The following is a 25,990-nucleotide window of genomic DNA, read 5'->3' on the forward strand; positions in this document are numbered from 1 at the left end:
TTCATGTACTCAATACTACAAGATCGATTTTTACTCTATCCCCATTGGCTGGGAGACACTGGAGGTTTCAATTCCAAATCCAGATTCAGATTTGGCTTTCAATATCGCTAAAATCACCCTTTCAACAGCTAACAATCGTCTCTAGACGTCAATTCTCGTTCTTCGTTTGTTTTTCGTTTCTTTATCATTTCTTCGTCGTTCTTCGTCGTTCTTCGTCATTCTTCGTCATTCTTCGTCATTCTTCGTCGTTCCTCGTCGTTTCGCAAAAGCAATTTCCCTTCTGAGCCTCATTTCAGACTCAACGCATAGATGAGGATGCATCTATTCAGGAATCTCGAGGACGTAGCGGCCAACGATCTTGTTTTCCTCTGGATAACATAGATTAGCATATGGCATATCAAGTAATCGAAACATCCAAACTTACCCATGAGCTTGAACACATCAGGCAGTTCTTTCAGGGGAACAACCTTGAAAGGAGCCTTGATCAAGCCACGCTCGTAGAATTCAATGGCCTCAACGCCATCCTGGCGGTTACCTACGTAGCTACCCTTAATGGTAACCATCTTGACAACGGTTTCGAAAACAGGGGCCTTGAGGAACGCATGGGCGGGAAGGCCAATGGCAACAATAGTACCACGAGCGCGAACGTACTCGACAGCCTGCTGGAAAGGCTTCTCGGAGACAGCGAGCAAGAGCACAGCGTGGGCGCCTAGGCCGCCAGGAGTAGCAGCCTTGACATCTGCAATGACATCGGTAGACTTGGTGAAGTCGATGTATGCCTGCACAATATATTAGCATAAATCCAAGAAATAGATCGGAATAGAAAAGCATACCTCTGCGCCAAGCTCCTTGCACATCTTCTCCTTCTCCTCGCCACCGTCAATAGCAAGAACGCGCAAGCCCATAGCCTTAGCATACTGCTGCGCAAGCGAACCAAGACCACCACCAGCACCAACAATAGCAACCGTCTGACCAGGGCGCGCACCGGACTCCTTGAGACCCTTGTAGACAGTAATACCAGCACAGAGAATAGGCGCAATAGCATCAAGCGGCACATCCTTGGGCAGCTTCGACACGTGCGCCGCCTTACCAATCGCGTACTGCTGGAACGTGCCGTCAACGGTGTATCCAGACAGCTGGGCATGGGGACACAAAGGCTCGTCGGAGGACTCGCAGAACTCGCATGCGAGACAGGAGCCGTTGAGCCATTTGATGCCTGCGTGGTCGCCGATTTCAATGTCCTGCACGAGAGAGCCCTTTGCGACAACAACGCCGGCGCCTTCGTGGCCGCCGACTAGGTGATCCTTCACGGTGAGGGGCCAGTCGCCGTTCATGGCGTGGAGATCGGTGTGACACACGCCGGTGTATCGCATCTTCACGAGGACTTCATCTGCGCCCGGCTTTGCGACGGGGATTTGCTTGTACACGGGTCGTTCGCCTTTATGTTCGATGATTTGCGCCCATTGGGTCTCGGGGATGGTCATTTTGGTAATTTTGGTGGGGGTAGAATACTTGGTTAAATGGTGGAATATGTGTGAAGGTAGGAAGAATTGTCTGGAAAGTGTTTGAGTGAGAGATAATGGTAACACAGGAAAATACATGTCGGCGCAGGTGTTTTATAGCAAGCGCAGCATTGCCTGATCAGGGCATCGGCTACTTTAACCCCGTGAGCTCTTCGAATCCATCCGGTTCTCTGGTAGATTTGGCGTATCTCTGTCATTCTCACACAATAACCTTGGAATACCGTGGAATAGCTACATAATCGGCTTTGTATCCACTTCGGCTCCCGTTTGCGGTATACAGTACTCCGTCTACAGCGCATGGTTATTGTCCGAACATCTAGACCTTCACGACTTCGTAACTGTCCATCTCTATCGCCACCACATACCCAATAGGTGTCCGGTGAGATCAAAGAATCCCTCCATGTCAGCTTGTATGCATCCATGAAACGGGAACCTGCCCATCGAAGCCCATTTGGAGAAAAGACGAACCGCAATTGGATACAGATACACATATGGGAAGACCGACGATCACAACTATGACAGAACATGTCTAGACATTGTGCCATTCCAAGGTTGTGCTGTCCACGTCCATATGGGGAGTGGAGGACGTCATCTCGAACATCAGGCCATGCGACACGCGGGGCATGGCCGGAGATTTAGAGATTTCAAGCTGTCGATGGCCGATGCTATAAATATCACTGAGATTCCAGTCAGTATATATACCCAGTGTCTCGACCTTAATTGACATATGGTTTATATAGTTCATCCCAGTTTCCCTCTTCCGGGAAATCTCGATCTGAGATTGGTGGTTGACTTGAGGCTATACATATCCTTAAGCTCTTTAGCTTGGCTATTTATAAGGTTGAATCTTAGTATATGCATATAGATCTATTGCATATGAAATATTTCATATTCAACGTGGTAGGTTGGAGTTATAACTTATAAGCTGGTAGCTCTGGAGCTGTCTATACCCACGAGATCTCTTATATACAAATAAATCCCTATTTAATAATTCTCCTGATGTATAACTAGTTATAGGCTAAATAGGATAATCATATTGATCTTCAACCCAAGCTCTAAAATATAAACACAAGGACCGACCGACTATAATCGCATTGAATCCAATAGAACTGGTCTCTACAAGAAGGTGGATAAGGCGATCTCACGATAAACTCGGATCAGCGAAACAGATTTCACGTCAAATGCGAGTGGAAGCGAGGACTCGCTAATTATCTAGACCCCTGCACTTAGGACTAGGGATATTCAACTGTTGAAAGCATTGGAAAAAGGCATATCATGTTGATGGTGTTCGTCCTCACCACCTCTGTGCTCCACGGGGTGTTTGTATGGACTCTGAGCGAGATCGGGGCACAATCTGGGAGTTATCGACCAGCTAGGAAAGGAAAACGATAGAGAAGAACACGAAACCATTGAAAATAGTCGTCTAAAACACAGAAATCACCGCTTTCCACTGTACAAAGCCCGTTCGGATCTAACCCCCGGGATGCCGGAGTTGGTGAAATACCCCAGACGAGGAAGAGATTCACGAGAAATGCCAAATCTCGTCAACTTTTTCCCCTTTTACCCTTACGAGTCGTCGTCTTCCCCTCTTTCACCCGACTTCATCTTTCGTCCTCAGTTATTCCTCCATTCCCCCATTCACCCCATCTCTCCCTTCTCATCCTCAACCACCGCCCCTGCATCAGCTCGCCTAGGCCCGCGCATTCTCTTTCTTGGGCTCCACGGAAACTTCCCTTCTTCCTGCATCTTCCCACCACAAACGAATCCATCCCTCCATCAGGTATTTATGGCTCGCTTTCTTCCTCCATCTCTTCTCTTTCATCCCTCTTCACTCCGAAACAGATCCTACCTGAAACCAACAACTGACACCGCGTCACTAGAACGCCGGAACCCCCTTGACAGGTGTCTCTGAGTAGGGTCTTGGACTCTTCTTCCTCAATTCCCGCCCCGACCCTATCTCGACCCGAGTGACCAACGTTTGACGCGCTCGACCCGTAACCGGGGACCGCGGCCATCATGACGGGCCCTCCGCCATACAACGCCCAGTCCCCGACTCAGCAGCAGCGGTATCCGGCCTACACCTCTCCGAATAAGAACCACCCGTATTACCCAAGCAATGAACCACCGCAACCGCCGCAGCAGTACCACCAGCATCCTCCGCAGACCCCACCCGCATTTGGTCCATCCTCCGTCGCGCGAAGCCCGCACTTTTCGCACGCGTCCCCAATGCCGTCTACATTGCCGCCGCCCTTGAACGGGAGTGCGCCACATCACCCGTCGCACCTGGAGTCTTCGCAATACCAGGGACATTCGGCACCAGGTTCTCAGCTCCCACTTCCGCGCCCTTATTCTAGCTCCGTGATGGCGGGCAACGGTGCTTCGCCGTATGGATCTGCGACACCACATGGACATCCGCCCAGCCACCCAGAAGGCCATTCGCAATCTCCCACCCGGGAGTCCGAATCCCCATATCGGATGCGAGGTAATGGTATAGGATATGGACCCCCGATGATGCGAGAGCCGAGACCGGCCTCGCCGCAGGAAGCCGTAGGCATTACCCGGACCCTTGCAATATCTGCTGATTTACTAACTCATCCCTGCCTCGCAGAAACCCGCCCGAGCCGCAGACCCCATGTCGTTCGCCAGTATTCTTTCAGGCCCGTCGGACGATCAGCCTACGAGAAAGCCATCGCCTCTCCCGGTCCCCATGATCTCCCACACGCCGCATGCTCCCCCTGTCTTTATACACCGGCACCTGGAACACACTACGCCTGTAGCTATTCATCACAAACACGAGCATCGATTAGACTTTGATAGACACATCGATGGCTTGAGACCACCACATGCGACCAATGGGTTCGTCAAGCCCGATGCAGAATACGCTGCGCCCATTCCTCGTGCACCGCTTCGGAAACCATTTCCTCCTGGTGTAGATCTGGAGCAGGTCAACCGGGCTTCAGCCGAGATCGATCACGCCGAGAAGAGCGATGTTGAAGATCCTGGCTTCGACGCGGAACAAGAGCGGTATCGGGAGAAAGGCTACAAACGGTCGTTGGAAAGCAGCCGCGCAGAGGAAGTGCGACGAAAGGTAGGCCCTCTGAAATCGTTCCATGTCCAGCCAATCCCATACTGACATACTCAGCGTCGCCGCAACGAGTTCCTCATCGATCTAGGTAGATCCTTCGAGAGACAGGCCATTCTTGGCACCGAAAGATTCCGAGTCCTCAACGAGGGTGCTGTCATGGCCGAAGTTCAACAGAAGGAGATCCAGGATGAAAAAGAACGGAAGAAGGACATGCAACGCAAGCGCCGTCGTGAAAACACTGTGCGCCAAGAAATGCAAAAGAAGCTGGAGGCTGAGCGCAAGGCAAGCAAGGCCCAGGAACCTGGAGAAAGGGCCAAGTTCCTGCGCGAAGCCGAGCGGGCACAGAAGAAAATCCGCACCACCAAGCGCGCTCTCGAAGGCGGCGATGGCCAGGATGAGCTCGGTGAGGTCACCCCGCTTGCTCCCAATCTCGAAGGCGGGACGACGAGTCAATTCCACATCGGCCGTTCCTCGCCCAGCCGACGCAGGTCGGGCCGCGCCGGTCCTGTCACTCGTCCCAAGAAGTCCAAGGAGCAGAAGCAGGCCGAGAAGGATCTTGCCGAGGCAGCTTGGAATGCCGGTTTGGACGACGAGCTGTATCTCACCCCAAGTGCGAGAAAGGATGTTCGACGTTCAAAGGAGGGTACTCCCATCTCGCAGCTACACTACGACAGTAAGGGCTACAACCAGATCTACGAGCAGATCTGGCGCGATATCGCACGCAAGGATATTCCAAAGGTCTACCGCATCAAAACCTCCTCCCTCTCCACCCGCCAGGAGAATTTGCGCAAGACGGCTCAGCTGGCCAGCAAGCAGTCTCGCAAGTGGCAAGAGCGCACGAACAAGAGCACCAAGGATACTCAAGCTCGTGCCAAGCGGACGATGCGTGAAATGATGTCTTTCTGGAAACGCAACGAACGCGAGGAACGCGACTTGCGCCGTGTGGCTGAGAAGCAGGAGCTTGAATCAGCCAAGAAAGCGGAGGCCGACCGCGAAGCAAACCGACAGAAGCGCAAGCTCAATTTCCTTATCTCGCAAACAGAACTGTACTCTCACTTTATCGGGCGCAAGATCAAGACCGACGAAGCTCAAGGGGACAGCGTTGTTACTGCCACCGGAGAGACCATTCAACCGGGCAAGCCCAATGCTCACACAATCAATCTTCCAGACAGTGTGGCCAACCCTAACGCCAAGACCACTGCATTCGAGGATCTTGACTTCGATGCTGAAGATGAAACCGTGCTGCAACAAGCTGCCATGGCTAATGCGCAAAACGCTGTGCAGGAAGCCCAGGACCGTGCCCGTGCCTTCAACAACCAAGGAGAGGGCGACAATATGGCTGCGTTTGACGACGGAGAGATGAACTTCCAGAACCCGACTAGTCTGGGTGACATTGAGATCTCACAGCCGACCATGTTGAATGCTCAGCTCAAAGAGTACCAGCTTAAGGGTCTTAATTGGCTTGTCAACTTGTACGAGCAGGGTATCAACGGTATCCTGGCAGATGAGATGGGTCTCGGTAAAACCATCCAGTCCATTTCTGTTATGGCTTACTTGGCTGAGGTGCATAACATCTGGGGTCCTTTCCTGGTCATCGCGCCAGCATCCACACTACACAACTGGCAGCAGGAGATTACAAGGTTCGTCCCGAACATCAAGGTGCTTCCCTACTGGGGTAATGCCAAGGACCGCAAGATCCTGCGAAAGTTCTGGGATCGCAAGCACATCACCTATAACCGTGACTCAGAATTCCATGTCCTAGTCACCTCTTACCAGCTTGTCGTCCTTGACGCACAGTACTTCCAGAAGGTCAAGTGGCAGTACATGATTCTTGATGAAGCTCAAGCTATCAAGTCCTCTTCGAGTTCGCGATGGAAGAATCTGCTTGGATTCAGCTGCCGCAATCGTCTTCTGTTGACAGGTACGCCGATTCAAAATAACATGCAAGAACTGTGGGCCCTGCTTCACTTTATTATGCCAACCCTATTTGACTCCCACGACGAGTTTAGCGAGTGGTTCTCTAAAGACATCGAGTCGCACGCCCAGAGTAACACCAAGCTCAACGAGGACCAGCTCAAGCGTCTTCACATGATCTTGAAACCTTTCATGTTGCGTCGTGTCAAGAAGAACGTCCAGCAAGAACTCGGAGACAAGGTTGAGAAGGACATCTTCTGCGACTTGACATACCGCCAACGTGCCTTGTACTCCAATCTACGTAACCGTGTCAGCATCATCGACCTTATTGAAAAGGCCGCCACAGGCGACGACACTGACAGCAGCACGCTGATGAACTTGGTTATGCAATTCCGCAAAGTCTGTAACCACCCCGATCTCTTCGAACGTGCCGAAACAAAATCTCCCTTCTCAGCTGCATCTTTCGCGGAAACTGCATCCTTCGTTCGTGAAGGAAACTTTGTCGATGTTCGCTATTCGACTCAAAATTTGATCGAATACCCGTTGCCACGCCTATTGTGCAGCTCTACAGGACGACTTGATCTTCCTGGTTCTGATAATCCCCGCGTGGGCTTCCAAACCAAGTACCTATCCCAGCTGATGAACGTCTGGACACCAGAAAATATTCAGAAGAGCGCACATGACAATGGTGCATTCTCCTTCTTGCGTTTCATTGACACTTCTGCGGGAGAAGCAAGTGAGATGGCACGACTTGGCGTCTACGAGCGAGCAGAGCGTCGTCGCAGCAAGCCAAACAGGCTTTCTGCCTTGAATGTCCTCTATGATGAGAGTGACGATTCAAAGAACTCGGTTCTATCCCATTCGATGTTGAATATTGTTGATCGTAATGATCAACAGGCTGTGCGAGATGTCGCCGTTGAGGGCCGAATGAAGGATCTCATGACTGTTTCACGCTCCTCATTCGAAGATCAAGGCCTTCAACTAATTGAGCCTTGTTCTGGTCCCAAAGCCTCAGCGCCTCCCATCACCATGTCCTCTTCCGGCCAACAGACAACACGGGAAACCTACCAAGCTTTGTTCAATCCCTCCGTTCGGCAAGCACTGTCTGGACACTGCAGCAGGCAACTCGAGGAGCAGATCCTCATCAAGAAACTCGATCCTGCACCTTACTCTCACGCTCCTATGCTACCGCCACCGGTTTCACTCAAGGGCCGCTACAGCCACATCGAGGTACCGTCGATGCGCCGTTTCGTGACAGATTCAGGCAAACTGGCCAAATTGGATCAGCTGCTGCGGGAGCTCAAGCCCGGTGGTCACCGCGTGCTCCTGTACTTCCAGATGACACGTATGATCGATCTTATGGAAGAGTACTTGACATACCGGAACTTCAAGTACTGCCGACTAGATGGAAGTACCAAGCTGGAAGACCGCCGCGACACCGTCGCAGACTTCCAGTCCAACCCAGATATCTTCGTCTTCTTGCTGTCAACCCGTGCCGGTGGTCTTGGTATCAACCTGACTGCAGCCGACACTGTGATCTTCTACGACTCCGATTGGAACCCCACCATCGATTCCCAGGCCATGGATCGCGCCCATCGTTTGGGTCAAACTCGCCAGGTCACTGTCTATCGTCTTATCACCCGCGGCACCATCGAAGAACGCATCCGCAAGCGTGCCTTGCAGAAAGAAGAGGTGCAGCGTGTTGTCATTACTGGCGGTGCTTCTGGCGGTGTCGACTTCAACACCCGTGCTCGCGAGAACCGCACCAAGGACATTGCTCTGTGGCTCGCCGACGACGACGAGGCCGAACTCATCGAGCAAAAGGAGAAGGAAGCCATCGAACGCGGTGAGACCCTTGGTGCCAAGGGCGGAAAGAAGGCCGCTCAGAAACGCAAGCGGGATCTTACGCTGGATGACATGTATCATGAAGGTGAGAACACTCGACCACTCCTTGTTATGATTTTAGACGTCATACTAATCGATTATAGGCGAGGGTAACTTTGATGACGCCAGCGCGAAACCCTCAGGGGCGGCTACGCCCGCCGAGGAGCCTGTCGAGATACCTTCAGCAACGCCTGCAAAGCGCGGGCGCGGCCGTGGCCCCGGCAAAGGCACGTCGAAACGAGCTAAGACCACGAAAGAGCGTCTTCGTCTGATTGACGGCGACGGCGGCCTTGATTAATCCAATGACTGTCAAATAATGCAACTCGGGGCGGCGTTCAAGGTCACAGCTACTTCTCTTATTATTTTCTTTTGTCGATTGGTCAATCCCATTCCTCCTTATCTTCTACCTTCCCTCTTTCCCAGTTCTTCTTATGTTCTCAAATGGCAGATACATGAACTGCTCTGTATTATCATACGAACCTTGACTATGTTCTGAAACGGCGACGTGGGCTCAGTATGGACATTTCCTAAACAAAGTCTAGTGGCCGAGGGTGGTTGATGCAATGATGAAAAGATGATTTTCTTTCCCACTACGATAGACTTGACCCTGGCTTTGGCTTATGGCTTATGGCTCATGAGTGGTTGTGGTGGTCTCAGTGTGGACTTGGTGTGATTTGTTCTTTCTTTTCCCCCCATTCTACATTCTTCCCTTTTTTCTCCTTCTTTCTATTTTGGCTTTCCTGACTCACTTATATGTTCAATGTTCAAAAAGGGCGCTCGTGTTTTAGTTTGGTTATGAGTGTTAATGTATTGGTTTGATGGACTCTTATGCCCTTGGTCTTGGTTTGTTCTTGAAAGAAATTGTAGGATTGGGTCTTGTAGTGAGGTGTGCTTCTAGGTTAAAAATGGTGATAGTTGATGGTAAATTTATATACTCAGCTTGCCAGCCTTGCTTGTTATTCAGCTCCTTGAGCTCATAATGTCCTAGATCCTAGGAAGCTGTATACACATGTAGGCTCGAGCGAGGATTGTGCCGATAGCCCTCTAGCTGATATCAAACAAACAGTATGCCTCACACTAAAACGAATGCCAATTCTCAAACAAGTCGGCCGGAAATACGAGATGCCGTTCCTGTCCTCATCATCACGTTACCATTCAATTAAGCGAGCCCACGTCGTTGTTTGTCTCATTTATGAATAGTGGCATAAACCGACCGCCCTTAGGATACCTATAAGAAGGCAGCCCTGCCCCCAGACCTTCCTCTTCTTTTCTTCCTTCCTCAGCTCCTCTTTGCCTTCTGGCTTAGATCTTGTGTAGTATCTGTTCTTGTCAGCTTAATCTCTGATAGTCCTGCATTGCGGGTCATTCATGATTATTCTAATCTTTGGACCTCGCGACTTGGCCTCTGTGCTTGCGCATGCCTCGTTGCACTGTGTCATTGGGCTTACACTACCCCCGATCGATGCGAACTCCTACTCCTTTTCATCAACTGTTCGGCTTGTCTGGGCGCTTGGAGAAGACTGTTTGGGTTCTATGTTTGTCAAGTGGGTCCATTGTTTACATTGATGATTAACACTGGTCAAGAATACTATCAGCTCGGTCTAGGTCATAACTTACTCTCATCTCAGAACTGGGAGTGGGGGAACGATAGCTTTGTCTTGGGATCGAGATACAATAGCTCTCTGTTCCCTCCCTCTTCTCCTCTCCGTTCCGTTTCACTCCTGGGATGAATACCCTGTTTCTCTAAATGAACTACATCTACTGACTATCTGGTAAACATGATCTCGACAGAACGGAACTTCCACCCTGCTCTCGGAGTCAAACCCGTCTGCCGAACGATGTGGAGGTCTCCAGAGGACCGGAGATGACACTGAGATGAGATTACAATGAACTTCTCATATTGAGCATACCGGTTCTCTACTAGGTGATAGGAAAATTATCTCAATACAATCTTCTGTTGCTAGTAACTTCTCGCAGAACACAAGACAAATGCGACTTCTTCCTTCCTCCCCGTCACGCTACATCGCCCCAATATTCCTCCGGCAGAACATCTATACCCCCATTAACTGTACCCCCAGGGTACTGGGGTGAGCATGAGAAGACATAGTCGGGACCCTTCCACTCACGGGGCTTTCTCGCATTGCTGAACGAAATCGGAATCAAAAATGCGTTGTCATCCCATAATCAGACAGACGATGAGGGGTGTTGCCCAAGAAAGAAGAGGTACACCAATGCTCGCTCTCGGCTTTGCCTGCTCGTTCTGGGGGCCAGGAGGAAAGGAAGAGAGAGGGGACAAGCTATCTACTAAGCTACTGTGTGGGATTTGACAGACCGAAATCTGCCCCACGCCTCTCGTGAGGAGATCCATCCTGCAGAGTTGACTGATGTTCCTCTGGAGTTATCGAGCTGCTAGGGATTCCTTTTCCTTCAAAAATTGAGATGAGCTACTACAATGGGAAAGGAATCCACGAGAGAGTGATGATATTTGTAAAATTAGGATAACGATCTCTCCCCTCAGGATCTGTCCCCACTGTGTAGCAGTAAGCTTAGTGGGGGGAAGATAGATGATGTATTATGACCTCCTTGATGGGGGTACTAGTTAGAAGCTATGAAGCTATGACTAAGCTAAGCTTGTGACACACTGGGTTCTTTTCTAATCGTGTACCCAACACATTCCAACATCGAATGTTCCGCTTGGCCACTGTGCCTGTCCTCCCGCTTTTTCTTCTGGTGGGGGACAGGATTTTGATTGGCTGCATCTTGGCGTAGGACCGTGAGAGGGAAATAGCTGATACAGCAAGAGGTTGCAACATTTTGTAGTGTATTAATGAGACTCTCGCGAGAGAGATTTGGGGGGCCGCTCGAGGTTGGGTTTGGACGAGCCGTAAGGCCCCGTAAGGTACGAGCGCTGCGGCTTCGATGTAGCTTAGATAATGGTTAGCCTATCTAGCTTAGTATTAGGATTTTAGAATGGAATAATAGATACTGACTTAGCTGCCTTCGAGAGGCACTTGACCTCAGTAGCTATAAGATTGTCGTTAAAAAAGTCGACATCGTGGGTACTGGGGCGACTCTGAAGTAATATTGTATTAATGATGCCGCCAATAACAGCGAGAGTAATCCTCTGATTCTTGGAGGCAAGCTATGTTCCCTGTTGTGGTCTAGGCAGTGGGTTAGTTTCTCATAGGAAGAGACAACATTTTGAAGGTGGAGGCTAGCTTACGGAACCAGGCACTTTTCCGTGTCTGCTCAGCCAATCTTGGAAGAACAAAGGGGTGCACTCATCTCTTTCTCACACAAGATCCTCCACAAGATCCTCGGGCTGGATGGGGTTCTCACTCAGCCATATCAGCAAACCCCACCGAGTATGGTGCGACGATTCGAGGTAAATCTCCCTCAACTCCGCTGCAAATTCATCCAGCTCTATAGCACGGGCGCGGTCATGGCGAGCGCGGAACCACGTACACACCAACAGTATAGTGGGGATATTATTTCGACAGCATTTATGTACTCCCATGAAATCCTCAAGACAGAGAAATCTTGGAGGCCTTTTGTGACATTCGAGGGCGACTTGCCACCAATCAAGAACCATATATTCCCTACCTCAAGCAATTCGGCTAATGTTGAGATGCGGAACTTCTCATGAAATTCGGGGTTCCGTGGTATAGAGATTGGAGCGGTGCTGTGAGAGGAATCTTTTCACTGCTGAACACTATGCATATAGTCGTTCGGGTCGCTTGGTATTGTGTGATGGTGACTGCGACAAGAACGGTAAATGGCTTTCTGTGCTGTATCCGAGTGCATTTGCAAAAGGCCTTCATCTTCTTTCTTTGAGCCTCTGTGACTGCCAACATTTCTTCTGTAGCTCTGGCTAAACGAGCACCTATGGACAATTCGGTATCGTGGGTGCTCTGAAGCCGCACAGATGAGAAGACATGATTGTTGTTGAGAAACAACCCAGGAACAAGGAGATGGAGGAAGGGGATGCGTGTCAATTGGTTCTGATGGTCTCCATTGTTACTTCCGTATAATCTTTGATCACTCGGGAAATTTCTCTCAATCTCAATCAGCTGAAGAGACCTTGCACTCGGTGGTATAGGTAGCGATCCGGGTCATTGACGACTTCGAGCGTATTATCGCTATCATTGAAGCTCCATGGTATCGGACTGCGGCACGCTTTCGCCACTGGCAGTTGGAAGATGACCGCGGGTGGTCATAAATGATATATATACCTTAAAGAGCTAGAGATCTTCGCAACTACAGCTCTGTATTTGGCGTGTGCCGATGCCTTGTTAAAGTTAGTCCTGTTCATAATGAGTACTTCAATGAGATATGATGATCATAGATAACTGATCTGGAAGTGAGAGAAAGCGAAGGGAGTCTCCATCTGAGCGAGAGATACTTTCTTACCTATGCGTCATCCCACTTCATCAGGGGTCATAGCATCATCCTTCGTCTCTCATTCCCATATTCCCTGGGATCGGGAAAGGGACACCATGACATGGCTATTCACCACCATTAGCAATCTCTGGCATCTTGAGTCACGAGATGATGAGGTAAGAGGGAGCGAGACAGAAAAGCTATCATGAAATATAAATAGGTCGAGCTTCTCAGGTGTTGCCAGGATGAAGAAGAAGAAGGTATATCATCACTCAATGAAGAAGATGAGCTGTGGGGGCTTATAGGCATAACTTATAGGCAAGTAGGGTAATAGCAAACAAAATAGAAGCAAACACAGGTCTGAGAAAGCAGACAATCGGATGTCCATTTCTTTTCTTTTTCCCCTTCCTCTTCTCTGCTCTCTTTCATTTCAACCGTCCGCTCCGCACTACTACAGTCCCAGCCAGCACTCCGATCAAGAAATGGATGCCCCCAACGAGGAACATTCGCGACCATTCTGTAGTTACGAACCGGACATCTCCACGGAGTGCGACGAGATCAACTCGCTTAAAGGCTGCGGCAACCATCAGAAAGCTCAAGAGCCACCTGGATACACCGTACGCCCGTGAGATCTTGCGGATGCACAAGAAAGCGGTCGCAGCCCGAGAAGAGTACATCTAGAAACCAGAATCGAGGCCCGCTGCATCAGGTGACCTCGGGCCCCTTTAGCCAGAGATACAATACATCATGTCAAGAATGGGATATGGCCCCTCTAGGCCCTAAACAAGAACCTTGGTTTTTGTTATGGTCTAGTGGTAAATTACGCTGTACGAAATTCGACACATCATCATTATCTTCCCCAGAGCTTTGTCCCGTTACAGCTCACTTCGCTTTGACATATCCTTACCTCCATGCTTCATTGTCATTTCTCATTGAATTCTCGAATTTTCTTATGTTCTGCTCCCTTTAATATAACCCCGCACCCGTAATTCATGTAATCGAGCGAGAATAAGTCATCTTCATTACCGATGGCGTGTTGATGAATATCAACCCGCTTAGGGACGGGCTGGAATGGTTGGCCTAACGAGTTGCCCGCCACATTTTTAGCTACTAGTCCCGTGAGAGCCTGTTAGCCGAGTCTCTACAGTTCGTGTTCAGAGATTCTGCGGTGGGATTCTATGGAGTGTAATTTGCATTAGTTGATTTGGTTTATACGGTACAAGACGCTGGTGCTTACCGTGAGCATAGTTAGGTTTTGAGGGCGGGGGCGTCCTCAGGTAAGTGATGAAGATCAAGTTCAAATATAAAAGGGTCCGACTAATTGACTACAAGTTTGACTTTGCCCTAAACTTAAAAGATGTTGATATTGTAGGTCCACATGGATGGGTGGAGTTGTTGTTGTTATTGTTGTATTATTTAACGTCCATCGAGATATGGGCGAAGCCCGTATCTCCATGACCTCCCATGGGGTATGGGGACGTGCTAAGCTATGGTATTATGTACAAAGTTGTGCGCCTATAGGAAGCAACTCCTTCTAATGAATGATCTAGCTAAAGGCCTGTCAGCTGCCCGTCCCTCCACTCCGACCTGTGAAATGGATGCAGGATATTCTGAATGCGGTTTCCCGCCTGCCGGGATGGCCGCCCGGTTTGCGTCTGTTCTTACTGCGGAGTGCAGTTGGTGCTTTGGTGACGGGGTTTAGCCCGCCTGCTTCGTGAGGCAGCATGCCGGTGGATGAGTGGAGTGCTAGGAAAGTGTTCATCATAAATTATAGTCCACGAGTGTATAAAAACACTTTTTGTAGCTAGATTCCTTTCTATTTAAAATTACGAAATTGATAGAAAGTCAAGATGACATGCTGAAGGAAACAAATATGACTTTGCTTGACAGGTGTAGGAGGTAAGCCCGGGATTACGCACTTACGTACTTCGTACTTGCAGGCTTGCAGCGTATTTAGGTTTTGATCCTGCCATATTTATGCCTCATTTATGCTCAGCATTGACGATAAGGTCAAGCATATTTAATAGACTACCGAGTTAAACCTAGTATCTTGATAACAGTCAGACCTCGTTGAGACCTCGGAGAGCAAACGGTGTCTGGTTATCCATGCAATGTGTCATTTTGTATTATTACATAATCATTCAAGTCTGGCAGAATTTAGAATGAATTGGGCGGTGAATAGGACCCACTTTGAAAGAAAAGTCTATAATGTGGAGTACCACTAGCCCTAATCAGGTAGTCTTGGCGCCACTCATTAACTATGGACATATGGTATGATCGTAGAAGACCGATCCCGGGCCAAATTCACCCAAAGGATCGGGGTTTACAAAAAGATAACGGCCTTCTATGCTGACGGGGTTTGACTGCAACACAAGTTGCCGTCTCCCGCAAAGCCCGCGGTAGTGAGGCACATCGGGAAGGAACATCCGTACCTCGGGATTTGCCTCGGCAGACCAATCGGAGTCTTTCATATGTAAGCCATCCGGATCAGTCAGCAGCCCCAATTGATTTTCCCTCTGGTTCCGCCAGCTCTCAACAATGTTAACTTGTACAATCTCCTAAACTCACGGGGATTTTTGTGTTTCGCTTCCTTTTCTCCTCATCTCTTTGGCTCAATTCAACCATGGAGGCTCTTTTGCAACAGTCTCGCACTATGTGCCCTTTCCTCAAGCGCACATCTCCCGCCACCCTCCGCACTCTCTCAACCGCTACTCGTCCCTGCACTAGCCCGGGAGGTGGAACCATGTCTAACCTGCAGGTTCTTGGTCGCCGATGCCCAGTCATGAGCAAGGCTCTGGCTGTGCAGAGCGCTCGTCTCAGTGGTGCCAAGCGCTTCACCTCGCGCGCTGCGGGAGTCGCTTCCATCCAGCCTATGCGGGTTCCGACTGGCAAGCGGGCGTTGCATACCACCGGTGGTCATCCCGCCAGTCTCGCCTCTGGCGGATACGAGAAGAATGATCGAGGAAACCCTACCTTGGCCAATCCTCTCCGCTCGTCCCCTACCGCCGCCAGCGCCAGCGCCGGGGCCGCAGTCCGCGGTCCCCGCCCGGAAGCGCCAACCAACGAAAAGTTCAACTACGACGGTTTCTATAACGTGGAATTGGAGAAGAAGCACAAGGACAAGTCTTATCGCTACTTCAACAACATCAACCGTCTCGCCAAGGAGTTCCCCCGAGCCCACACTGCCTCGGTTGAGGAGCGTGTGACTGTCTGGTGCTCAAATGATTACCTGGGCATGGGCCGTAACCTGCAGGTCTTGGAATCCATGCACAAGACTTTGGACACTTACGGAGCCGGTGCAGGTGGCACTCGCAATATCTCGGGTCATAACCAGCATGCTATCGCCCTGGAGGAAACGCTTGCCAAGTTGCATGGCAAGGAGGCCGCATTGGTCTTCAGCTCCTGCTACGTGGCTAACGATGCAACCCTGGCAACGCTTGGTAGTAAGATGCCCGATTGTGTCATTCTCTCGGACAGCCTCAACCATGCCTCGATGATTCAGGGTATTCGCCACTCTGGCGCGAAGAAGATGGTCTTCAAGCACAACGATATGGAAGACCTTGAAGCCAAGTTGGCCTCGTTGCCACTTGGTACCCCCAAGATTATTGCCTTTGAATCCGTCTACAGTATGTGCGGATCAATTGCGCCCATTGAAAAAATCTGTGATCTCGCCGAAAAATACGGTGCCATCACTTTCTTGGATGAGGTCCATGCTGTAGGCATGTACGGCCCACACGGAGCTGGAGTTGCCGAGCACCTCGATTACGATGCGTATGCATCGCAGGATACAGCCACCCCTCAAAGCACCAAGGGCACAGTCCAGGACCGAATTGACATCATCACCGGTACCTTGGGCAAGGCCTACGGCTGTGTCGGTGGATATATTGCAGGCTCGGCAGCTATGGTGGACACCATCCGCTCCCTTGCTCCCGGTTTCATCTTCACTACTTCGCTCCCACCAGCAACTATGGCTGGTGCGGATGCCGCTATCCAGTACCAGTCCCAGGAACCCCGGGACCGAATTCTCCAACAACTCCACACCCGTGCAGTGAAGGCCGCTTTCAATGATTTGGATATCCCTGTCATCCCCAACCCCTCCCACATCGTGCCCCTCCTGGTCGGTGATGCCGAGCTGGCCAAGTTGGCCTCCGACAAACTTCTGGAGGAGCACGACATCTACGTGCAGGCTATCAACTACCCCACCGTTCCCCGCGGCGAGGAGCGTCTGCGCATCACCCCAACCCCAGGCCACGTGAAGCACCTTCGCGAACACCTCGTGCAGGCCGTGCAGGCCGTCTGGAACGACCTAGGCCTCAAGCGCACCAGCGATTGGAAGCGACAGGGCGGTTTCGTTGGCGTTGGCGTTGAAGGTGCCGAGGCCGCCAACCTGCCCATCTGGGAGGACGCCCAGCTGGGCCTGAAGGCTGGTGAGACCCTCGAGACCGCTGTTGCTCGTGAGTTCAACGACGCAGCTTCCCAGACCACCGTGCTTCCCCTGAAGGCTGCTACCCCTCTGACCGAGAAGGCTTACTCGGCAGTAAACTCCACTCCCGTTGGTGTGGTTGCCTAGAGCAGACGAACCCCGTCTTTTACGCTTCTCGGTTTTTGGGGTAATAGCTACATTATTCCCGTCCATTCATTTATTATAATATTGTATCGTACGGACATAACTTGACATATGCATCCGTCTTCAACATACCACATATTCATGTCATACCAACTGTCTGCTTTTGTTCAAATGATGTAGTCATCTTACAGCTTGGATTGGCCGTTAATTGCGCTTTTGTTGATGTATGCCATTGATTTGGTTGGCAGGACCAAGACGAATGTCGGATATCCTGTTTGCATCTATATCGATCGAGTGTCATTTATTGGGCTCAAGTGTGACAGGTTGGAATGAACAGAGTTGAAGTGGTATTCTCCTTGCATTTCATGTAAGCTTCGGCTTGTGTAGTATGTATGTTGTAATTGTAAGTGCTACTATGGAAATGGCCTTCGGTTCATATTTACGGCATTGATATATATATACCCGCCTGGGATTTGAACTGCCTCCCCTCAATACCAAAAAAGCAATTTCAAATAGGACTTCAAACAAAGTCTTTAGATAAAAAGCCAATTGAAAAACCGGGCTCATCAATTTAAATCCTGCTATATACCTAGTGCGATATATGCGTAGTGAAATATTATAACAATTTGTATAAATCCCAACGATCAGACAAAGAGGGCCAAAAATTCATAAAAAATCAAAGGAAAAAGACCAAGTAAATTCATTTGGCTATGTAACAATGTCTCATTGATATAGAAACAGGTAGAAGTAACAATTTTTGAAACACAAAGCGCCATATATCCAAGGAAGCCTGACAACTCAAGACCTACAAACCAATCAACCTCCCTACCTCCGACCACCACGGCTAACCTTAGGGAACTCAACAGGCACGCGCAAGCGAGCAACACGACGCGCATGCGCCTCCGCACGTCCACCCTTAATATTCCACTTCGCGAACTCCGTCTCACGCGGCTTATCAATGCGACAACCAAGTTCACGGAAGTACTGGTGAATAGTATTCGGATCGAGACGCAGATCATCACGCAGATCCGAAGGATCAGTCGCCAGCTCGTTGGGCGCATTACCACCAAGCGAGCTGGAGCCACCGTCGCGTGCCGGCTGGGGCGGGATATGCAGCGAGAGCGCACAGATGGTAGTTTGCAGGAGGGTGAAGTCGTTCTTGGAGACGTAGCCGCCGCTGGGTGCGAAGCGGCGACGCACGGCATCGATCACGGACTCCGGAAGCAGGTCTACGGAAGCGGCGTCCGGTGCAGCGGCGCCGGGCTTGGGCTTCGTGACGGACCCCGTGGTGTTTGACAGGATGCGGCGGAGGTCTTCGCGGGGTGGGAGACGCTTGCTGCCTGGGCCGCCGCCCTTGGCGTTCGCGCCTGCGTTTTTGAGACAGCGTCCGAACTCGATTAGCAGCTGGATGAAGCGGAGGACTTGGAGGTGGGTTATGTTTTCGGAGTTGACGACTGCACCGACGCGGTTCGAGACGTAGCGTGAGACGGTTGTCACGCCGAGACCGGCTTCCACTTGTGACTTCCACTCGTCCACGCCGTTTAGTTGGCCGAGGGTTGAGTGGCTGCCTGGAACGAGCGTCTCGATTGTGTAGACGTCGGAGGGGTGCGAGACGGCTAGGTTCGGGGTTGGGAGGGGCTTGGCGGCTTGCACTTCGGCTTGCATGGCGAGGGCCTTAGCGAGGCCGGAGGCTGTGTTTGCGGGCAGCGAGGAGATGAGCGCTGCGCCGGCTTGGGGGACGGCGCCGGTGGGGGCGTTGGAGAGCTGGGCGTTCTCGGCCATGGATTGCACGGCCTTGCGGGATTGTTTGGTTCCGAAGGTGTTTGTGAGAGCTGTGCGTTGGGCGCGCATAGTGTTCTGGTGCTGGTTGTTAGTTGGATGCCATTGATGTATGGGTTTGCGGATCGAAGAACATACCATCTCTTCATCTGAGTCTTCCTCGGGCTTGCGGCTTCTCACTGCTCCTCGCAGTGTCGCTCGCCGCACCTCCACGACCTTCCATGTCTTGCGCTCTGGGTCTATAACTGCGACGTAGTGCTTCACTTGGGAGTCGGTATCATCTCCTGTACCTTCACGGCCAACAAAGTCCAACTTAGAGTGGTCTGAGGACTGGAGCAGTATCTCCGAAGAGACAATGCCCGGGTTCCGAGTCGATGCCGCAGACTTGGAGACATTGGCGCGGTTTTTGATATATGGGTTCCAGTGGAGGGATTTCGAGCTTTGAAGACCAGGTGTGTCGGCTGTAACGCAAGAATTCGATTAGCGATGGTTTACAGCCTGGATGAAAGCCTTCGACTCACCAATTACCGGTGCCAGCTCGCTCTTATCTTCAACAACGCTGGCGGCCAGCGGGGGCAGCTGCTGCAGCGCGGGCTTTTTGCTTGGGCGATCATTGCCTGATGAGCGCTTCCGCTTGTGATCTGTTTTATTGGACGGCATTATGGCGTTAAAGACGAGAGACAAAGATTGTAGCTCTCGAGAATCGGCTCTAGCGCGGTGAAATAAAATGTCTGGACTTGTCGGGCAGAAATTTTTACGAGTGGAGACCTGGCAGGCGGTGAGACTACGGCTTACCGCACACAAAGGAATATTGACGTAGATGGAGCGATCGCGACGGTGATATAAAGAGAGCTACGAACATTTGAAAATAGCTACTAGTAGTAGCTAAGCTCCAGTTTACACGTTTACATCTACAATGAGTAAGAAATGTTGCACTCATCAAGTCATCGATTCATCTGCAGTAGCTAAACCAAGACCTCCGAGCTATTCCATGGATTTTGATAAACTCCCGGAAGAAACCTCTCCACAACTTTTGACCAGCCCGAAGAAAGGCCGTAAAGATAATGAGAATTGACCAGTCACCCCAATGCCGTGCTCAAAGACCGATGGTTTGCACCGGCCCTCCAACATCCACCTAAACACAGGAGCCCCTCGGAGTATTAACCATGCATGACATCAGATCGTAGACGTAAATGAATCCGAGGTGTTGGAATGTGGGTAGACTGTTGTTGTAACAGCGGATTCCATCAATTCGATCTGCGATTTCGTCTTGAAGACAGGCCGGAAATCGTATCCGTGCAGGTAACTCGTTGGAATGAGGGGCGTGCCGCGAAGAAACGAAGGTCGCAATCGCGTCGTCAGTTGTCGTGTTTAGCGTTCAAACATGAGCTCGAGCAAGGAGGGCTGAGATGGAGGGGGCGAGTAGTTTATTTGCTGGTTTGGGAATTAGCATATTGGTTCGGCGATCGGAAGCTCAATGGCCTTCACAAGACCATCGGCGCATAATGGAATGACTTACGATCTGGCACGCATCTTTCTGCGCTTGCGCTTGAGACGACGTGTGCGCTTCTTTCTCCACTTAGCTCTCATCTTCAAACTGTTGACTGGTTAGTGCATTGCGCTCGAGGAAAACATAAGCTTCGGGAAAGCTACTTACGATTTCGAGGATGAAACAGAGATAGTAGAAAGAAAGATGAAGTGTGGGCGGCCCGAGACGCATTTACGTATGGTGCGGCTGACTCAGCCGCGCTCGCTTAGGTCACACACGTGACACCTCAAGCTTCCATCTGTGACGACACATGACTATGCCCGATTAGGAAATTCGATAGGGTTTCCCTCCATAGAAGAGTTTAAGATTACAGACCATTTGAAAATAATTGATGTCATACGAAGTACGAGCGAGGATTTCAAGGTAATATCGTTGGGACAATTAAAAATTCACGAGAAGAGCAATGCCATTACTATTATTGAATAGTATATCAAGTAACCATCATATAGCTCCGAAATAAAGACTTTTGATGCGAATGTTTCCCAAATAGAGCCAACCGTATGTTCGTTAAATAAATATACCAGAATCGTCATCACTCATGGAGTTTTGCAAGATCCGCATGACGAGACCCACAAAAGTAAAATGAAAAAACGTCCGTCATACGAAAGCAGCTATCCAACCTGGATATTTTCTCAGTACGTGTACCGATATGTGGGCGCCAAATCGCCGAGATATTCCTCTTCGTCGTCGGGAATCGTAGCAGGATCAACCGCGGCGCGGTCACGTTTCTTGTTCTCATACCACAGGGATGCCATGTAGCTCGTGCATGCTAGAGCAGCGAGGCAAATGAATGAGAGGCATATGATATACCCGGTTCGGAAATCCGTGACACCATTCTTTACGACAAAAGAAAAAGTAGCGATGATTCCACCGATGTTGCCGAAGCCAACCTGCCATGCGGTTCCCACGCTGCGTCGATGATGACCACCCAAATTCATGGCAAACCAGCATACAATGACCGGCATGGCGCTGTAACAGCCAGAGGTGAGCAGGAATAGAGCGCCATATTGGGCATGAGTATTGTTGTGGATTGTCATGAGCATAATAAATCCGACAAGGGCGATCGCCATTGGAATCAAGGTGAAAGCGAATCGGTGTCGCATTCGGTCAGAGCAAAAGGCGACTACCATTGAGAAGCCGAATGCTGCAGCCCAGGGAGGAATGGAGTACAGTTGTGTTTTGATCGAACTATAGCCGTAGGTCTGGATAATCGACGGCGCGAAGTATGCATATCCTGTATGAGAGTGAGCGATAATTCGCTTAACGGAAGATGGAAATGTTTTACGTACCATAAGCCGGGACAATCAAGCCGAAGTACATGAATCCTCCGATAAAGACCTTGTCTGGGAAAGTCAGTGCACTGCAACTGAATGCAACAGGGATTCTCGGGCTATACTTACAGTCCTTGAACACACCGAGGACCTCACGCTTGCCCAAGTGAACGTTGTGAGCAGCCTTGCCGACATCCTTGGCCAACTTGGCACGCATGTATGTGCGCTCTTCCTCATTCAGCCACTTGACATCCTCGGGGAAATCAGCAATGAAAAAGAACAGGATGATCGCTACCACGCTGGTCAAAACGCCCTCGATAATGAACACCCAGCGCCAGCCACTGTAGCCACGCATGCCGTCCATCTTTGCAATTCCACTGGCAAGCAGACCGCCGAAGGCGCCGGCCAGGGAAGTGGAGCTGAAGAAGAAACTGAAACGCTTTTGAGCCTCAGAGCGTGTGTACCACATGCCCAACAAATAGAAGCCTGGCGATCACAATCAGCACCTGTCTTCGGATTTACTGTTGTCATTTGCTCTTACATCCAGGGAACATGCCCGTCTCAAAGACACCCAAAAAGAACCGAGTAGCCATCAGTCCACCCCAATTCTTTACCAGACCTTGGAAGAGTAAGGTCAAGCCAAACATGAACATGCATGCCGACACTAATTCCGAATTAGCAAGCTGCCCTCAAAATTGCCCCTAATCCCAGGGCGCAAAAGGACCAAAACACTTACGCCAGACATGGGGCTTCAACTTCTTGAGCAAGATGTTTGACGGAATCTCGAAGATAATATACGGAACGAAGAAAATTGTGAGCGCGGTGTTATATTTCGTTCCATCGACGATGTCCAAATCCTTCTTGAGTCCGAGAATAGCAGCATTGCTAATATTAACTCTGCAGGTCGATGATGTCAGATATAAGCAACACCTGGTCACACAGATACACAATGGTCAGCTTACCGATCCAAAAAGGCAAGCAGATACAAGATGCACAGACAGGGTAGGATGTGCCAATCGACCTTGGCTTGCAATTTGCGCGCGGTGGTAGTCGTGAGAGGAGGCAGATCGCCGTCCGTGTGGGAACTGACCTGACTTTCGGCCGTGTCGATGTGCTCTTTGCTATAGCGGGGTGATTCTGCGCGGGGGGAGTACCTTACGGTCAGCATGTGTTGACAAGGATGTGCTGGCGCAAGCGGACTGGCCAAACCCTAAAAAGGACAGGGTATATGTATAGGGTTGAACATACCTGTGACACCCATGATGAGATGCGAATCGCGCTATGACACTGCGCGCCTGCTTGGAAAGACAATAATAATGGGGAAGATTGAAGGGAAGAGGGAAATTTTGACTTTTAAGGCTCGAATTCTCAAGCGCAGCTCGCCAATGCAGGGATGTTACCGAGGTGCTACGCTCGATGCCGAGTCTCAAACGTGGGGTAACTTCCGGAGTTACGGAGAGGAAAAGCAAAGCTGAAAGAGCGAGTGGTCAATCCTGGCGACTTAAAAAGATTCGAGTCACAGGGTGAATCATCCCTGGAGATATCCCCGGACGATCGAGGCCCCGATCTCGGCGCCGATATGCATTCCGCGATTTTAGTTTTTTTTGGTTTTTTTAGTTTATTAAATTTTCACTTTGCACTTCTAGCTCCTTTTTGATGACTGGCAGAACCTCGGCAGTAGCCAGGTGTATATAGCTTTCATCTTTCAAATCTTAATTCGCCCTTCCCACGGAGGACTACATGCTTAGAATTCAATCAGTCGTTTCCCCGCAAAATGGCTTCAAGATCACGTGATTCATGAACAGGGGTATGTGCCACTTTAAATGTGAATATCCACTTGGCCACCCTGGGAAGTGCGGGGGGGGATTTGGTATTTTTGTATCAGCTGACAGTGACTCAGAAAAAGTGTTGACTCATATTTGCATTGCCTTCTGATATGGGTATACTGGCCGTTGTTTCCAAATTTCGACTGATAGAGAATCGAATTGCTAGTACTCCGTACAACAATTACTCGTACGGAGTAGAATATCAACCGAGGCGTTAACCTTTTTGCGGTGTGACTGTATGAGTTGGCGTATTGTATTGTAACGGCGGACCAATGAATTCTCTGTGAATTGCCTTTTTCAGGTTAGCCTTACCGCTTCCGGTTTAGCGGCTCAATACGCCATACCCTTCGATCAAATGACCTTGCCAGTCTCTTTTTCTTCTCCAAGGGCATCCTGTAGCATTTAACAGGATACATGCTGCTCCTTTCACAAATCCAATACATCATGTCAAGTAAGCCTTCTCTGGGCCTAGCCACTCCGAGTGCTAGCTTGTATACACTTGAATTACTATCAACCAGCCCTAGCCAAAAACAGAATCCGAAATCCCCAAGGTCCTTCCATAGTAGTCTCATGTCCCTCTCAATTCGTCAGTGTATTTGATAGCACGTGCCTATGTTCCATATTGAATCCAAGCTCCATGGGCTTACCCGAAATAAGTAGGCGAAGGAGTCCACGCTTCTCCAAGTCTTGGCAGAAATCCTTTTTCGAAGAGAAAGGCTCAAAGGAGTGGTCCTGATCCACACTGTAATTGCCGTCACTATTGATTACCTCGCAGTTGGTCCACAATTGGCCCTCGAGGCTGGAGGTTGCTTCGTGGTTGGGTGCTTTGCTGATTGGTTCCTTAAGTAACGCCACCGTATGTGTGGTCAATTCCGTAAGCGTGCGATATTGGTTGTGCCAGCACTTGTCGATGATATCGTCAATCAGCGGATCACGATCGAGCTTCGGGAATTTCATGTCCTGGAGTAAGTCCATGACCTTGGGTCCATGCTCGTAAGGATCATCGCCAAGACATTGATTGCCATAAACCTCAAAGCCATAGTTGATCAAATAGTATAGCGAACCGAGGGCGAACTGCTCTGTTCGAGAACCTAGAAAGCCGGTAGTTCCTGCTATTCCTTGGTCTGCTTCGTTACTATTAAGTAGTCTTCCGTACGGACAAGGGCAAGTTTCGAAATCTGTTCCGAACTCGGCTGTACAATCAAAATCAGATATTCTTAGTCGATTACGATCGAGCGGGATATTCTCTGGTCGCAGGTTACCATGAGCGAGGTTAAGTGATGCAAGAAAAGCAACACCTTGAGCAAGATTGTTCATCCCTGGGTGCATAAGAGATCAGTGCCCTATAAGCGTAAGTGTATCTACTAACATAACTTTCGCAGTGGCAGGGGCTCCAACTTTAGCACTTGAGTAACCACACAAGTTTTGTGATCCCGAATAAGATTGAATTATTTCCTATAAGCGAGGGATATATCTAGTAATGCAGTCAGTTGATATATCTGTATGTTATTAGCATACCAATAGGGCCGCACTTCTCATATACTCGAGGAAGATCCCGTTTGTTGTATAGAGGAAACACTGCACTATGGAGGGACATGGTGGATGCCGGGATAGAATCTCGTAGATTTTGAGTTCTTTGCGAAATTGCTCTCTCTCTTCCTCGCCGGACTTAGGAACCTTGACCACGATTAGAGGATGAACCTCATAGACGAAGGAGATGCCTCCTCCCCAGACCCAGTGCACACCAAGAAATTGACGTTGGATATCTATAACAAGAAGGACAAGGAAATATAGAAATCCGTGTCTACTCGGAGGAGAAGTGAGAAACGGGAAGGAGACAGGGGGCAATCAGCCACGTGATCGAGGTCTTCTTCCTTAGCGAGCTGTAGGAATCAACCGACTTCTTTTCTCTCTCACTTATTAACCCTCATTTGCCAATTTTGTCGAGAAGTACCTACGCAGTGAAGACGGAAAGCTCAAAGGTGGTTTATGAGCGGGTAGACTGAGGATTTAAGAAACACCCAACACGCCCTGGGAAGGAGGAGAAAGGTATGATATACAAAAAGTACATCATAGTCCTGGTAGAGGCGAATATGTGCGTCCGATGTGAACTTCAACAGGGATATCCTTGTATGGCGCTGGAGGATCGACGTGAAGTGGGCCCTTTTCAAACAAAGGGAATTAGACCGCAAAGTGGTTTATATTTTAAGAG

General features: G+C 49.9%; 8 protein-coding genes across 8 annotated transcripts; 3 read left to right on the forward strand and 5 right to left on the reverse strand.

Moving 5' to 3' along the window:
* Positions 1-321: 321 nt before the first annotated feature.
* Positions 322-1,484, reverse strand: N7518_005390 (zinc-dependent alcohol dehydrogenase; the record flags this gene model as incomplete). The annotated part of the gene is made up of 3 exons (XM_057186317.1): positions 322-368; positions 425-779; positions 834-1,484. The coding sequence occupies 3 exons, from the start codon at positions 1,482-1,484 to the stop codon at positions 322-324; spliced, it is 1,053 nt and encodes a 350-aa protein (XP_057043087.1).
* Positions 1,485-3,307: 1,823 nt separating this feature from the next.
* On the reverse strand, positions 3,308-3,538 carry N7518_005391 (uncharacterized protein; the record flags this gene model as incomplete). Its single annotated transcript, XM_057186318.1, has 1 exon — positions 3,308-3,538. The coding sequence occupies one exon, from the start codon at positions 3,536-3,538 to the stop codon at positions 3,308-3,310; it is 231 nt and encodes a 76-aa protein (XP_057043088.1).
* Position 3,539: 1 nt separating this feature from the next.
* ino80 (chromatin-remodeling ATPase INO80) lies at positions 3,540-8,704 on the forward strand (the record flags this gene model as incomplete). Its single annotated transcript, XM_057186319.1, has 4 exons — positions 3,540-4,070; positions 4,132-4,611; positions 4,666-8,452; positions 8,511-8,704. 4 exons carry the CDS (start codon positions 3,540-3,542, stop codon positions 8,702-8,704), a joined length of 4,992 nt encoding a protein of 1,663 aa, XP_057043089.1.
* A 5,515-nt stretch (positions 8,705-14,219) lies between these two features.
* N7518_005393 (uncharacterized protein) lies at positions 14,220-14,504 on the forward strand (the record flags this gene model as incomplete). Its single annotated transcript, XM_057186320.1, has 2 exons — positions 14,220-14,255; positions 14,337-14,504. The coding sequence occupies 2 exons, from the start codon at positions 14,220-14,222 to the stop codon at positions 14,502-14,504; spliced, it is 204 nt and encodes a 67-aa protein (XP_057043090.1).
* Positions 14,505-15,409: 905 nt separating this feature from the next.
* Positions 15,410-17,356, forward strand: hemA (5-aminolevulinic acid synthase HemA; the record flags this gene model as incomplete). The annotated part of the gene is made up of 1 exon (XM_057186321.1): positions 15,410-17,356. One exon carries the CDS (start codon positions 15,410-15,412, stop codon positions 17,354-17,356), a length of 1,947 nt encoding a protein of 648 aa, XP_057043091.1.
* An 822-nt stretch (positions 17,357-18,178) lies between these two features.
* Positions 18,179-19,792, reverse strand: N7518_005395 (DNA-directed RNA polymerase I subunit RPA49; the record flags this gene model as incomplete). The annotated part of the gene is made up of 3 exons (XM_057186322.1): positions 18,179-19,210; positions 19,271-19,593; positions 19,654-19,792. The coding sequence occupies 3 exons, from the start codon at positions 19,790-19,792 to the stop codon at positions 18,179-18,181; spliced, it is 1,494 nt and encodes a 497-aa protein (XP_057043092.1).
* A 1,521-nt stretch (positions 19,793-21,313) lies between these two features.
* On the reverse strand, positions 21,314-23,213 carry N7518_005396 (putative MFS transporter; the record flags this gene model as incomplete). The annotated part of the gene is made up of 7 exons (XM_057186323.1): positions 21,314-21,915; positions 21,971-22,024; positions 22,082-22,438; positions 22,494-22,616; positions 22,689-22,849; positions 22,915-23,089; positions 23,201-23,213. The coding sequence occupies 7 exons, from the start codon at positions 23,211-23,213 to the stop codon at positions 21,314-21,316; spliced, it is 1,485 nt and encodes a 494-aa protein (XP_057043093.1).
* Positions 23,214-24,357: 1,144 nt separating this feature from the next.
* N7518_005397 (serine/threonine protein kinase) lies at positions 24,358-25,095 on the reverse strand (the record flags this gene model as incomplete). Its single annotated transcript, XM_057186324.1, has 1 exon — positions 24,358-25,095. One exon carries the CDS (start codon positions 25,093-25,095, stop codon positions 24,358-24,360), a length of 738 nt encoding a protein of 245 aa, XP_057043094.1.
* Between the last annotated feature and the right edge of the window lie 895 nt (positions 25,096-25,990).

The sequence above is a fragment of the Penicillium psychrosexuale genome, assembly GCF_028828465.1.
Source record: "Penicillium psychrosexuale strain IBT 29551 chromosome Unknown utg000003l, whole genome shotgun sequence".
Classification (NCBI taxonomy): Eukaryota; Fungi; Ascomycota; class Eurotiomycetes; order Eurotiales; family Aspergillaceae; genus Penicillium; species Penicillium psychrosexuale.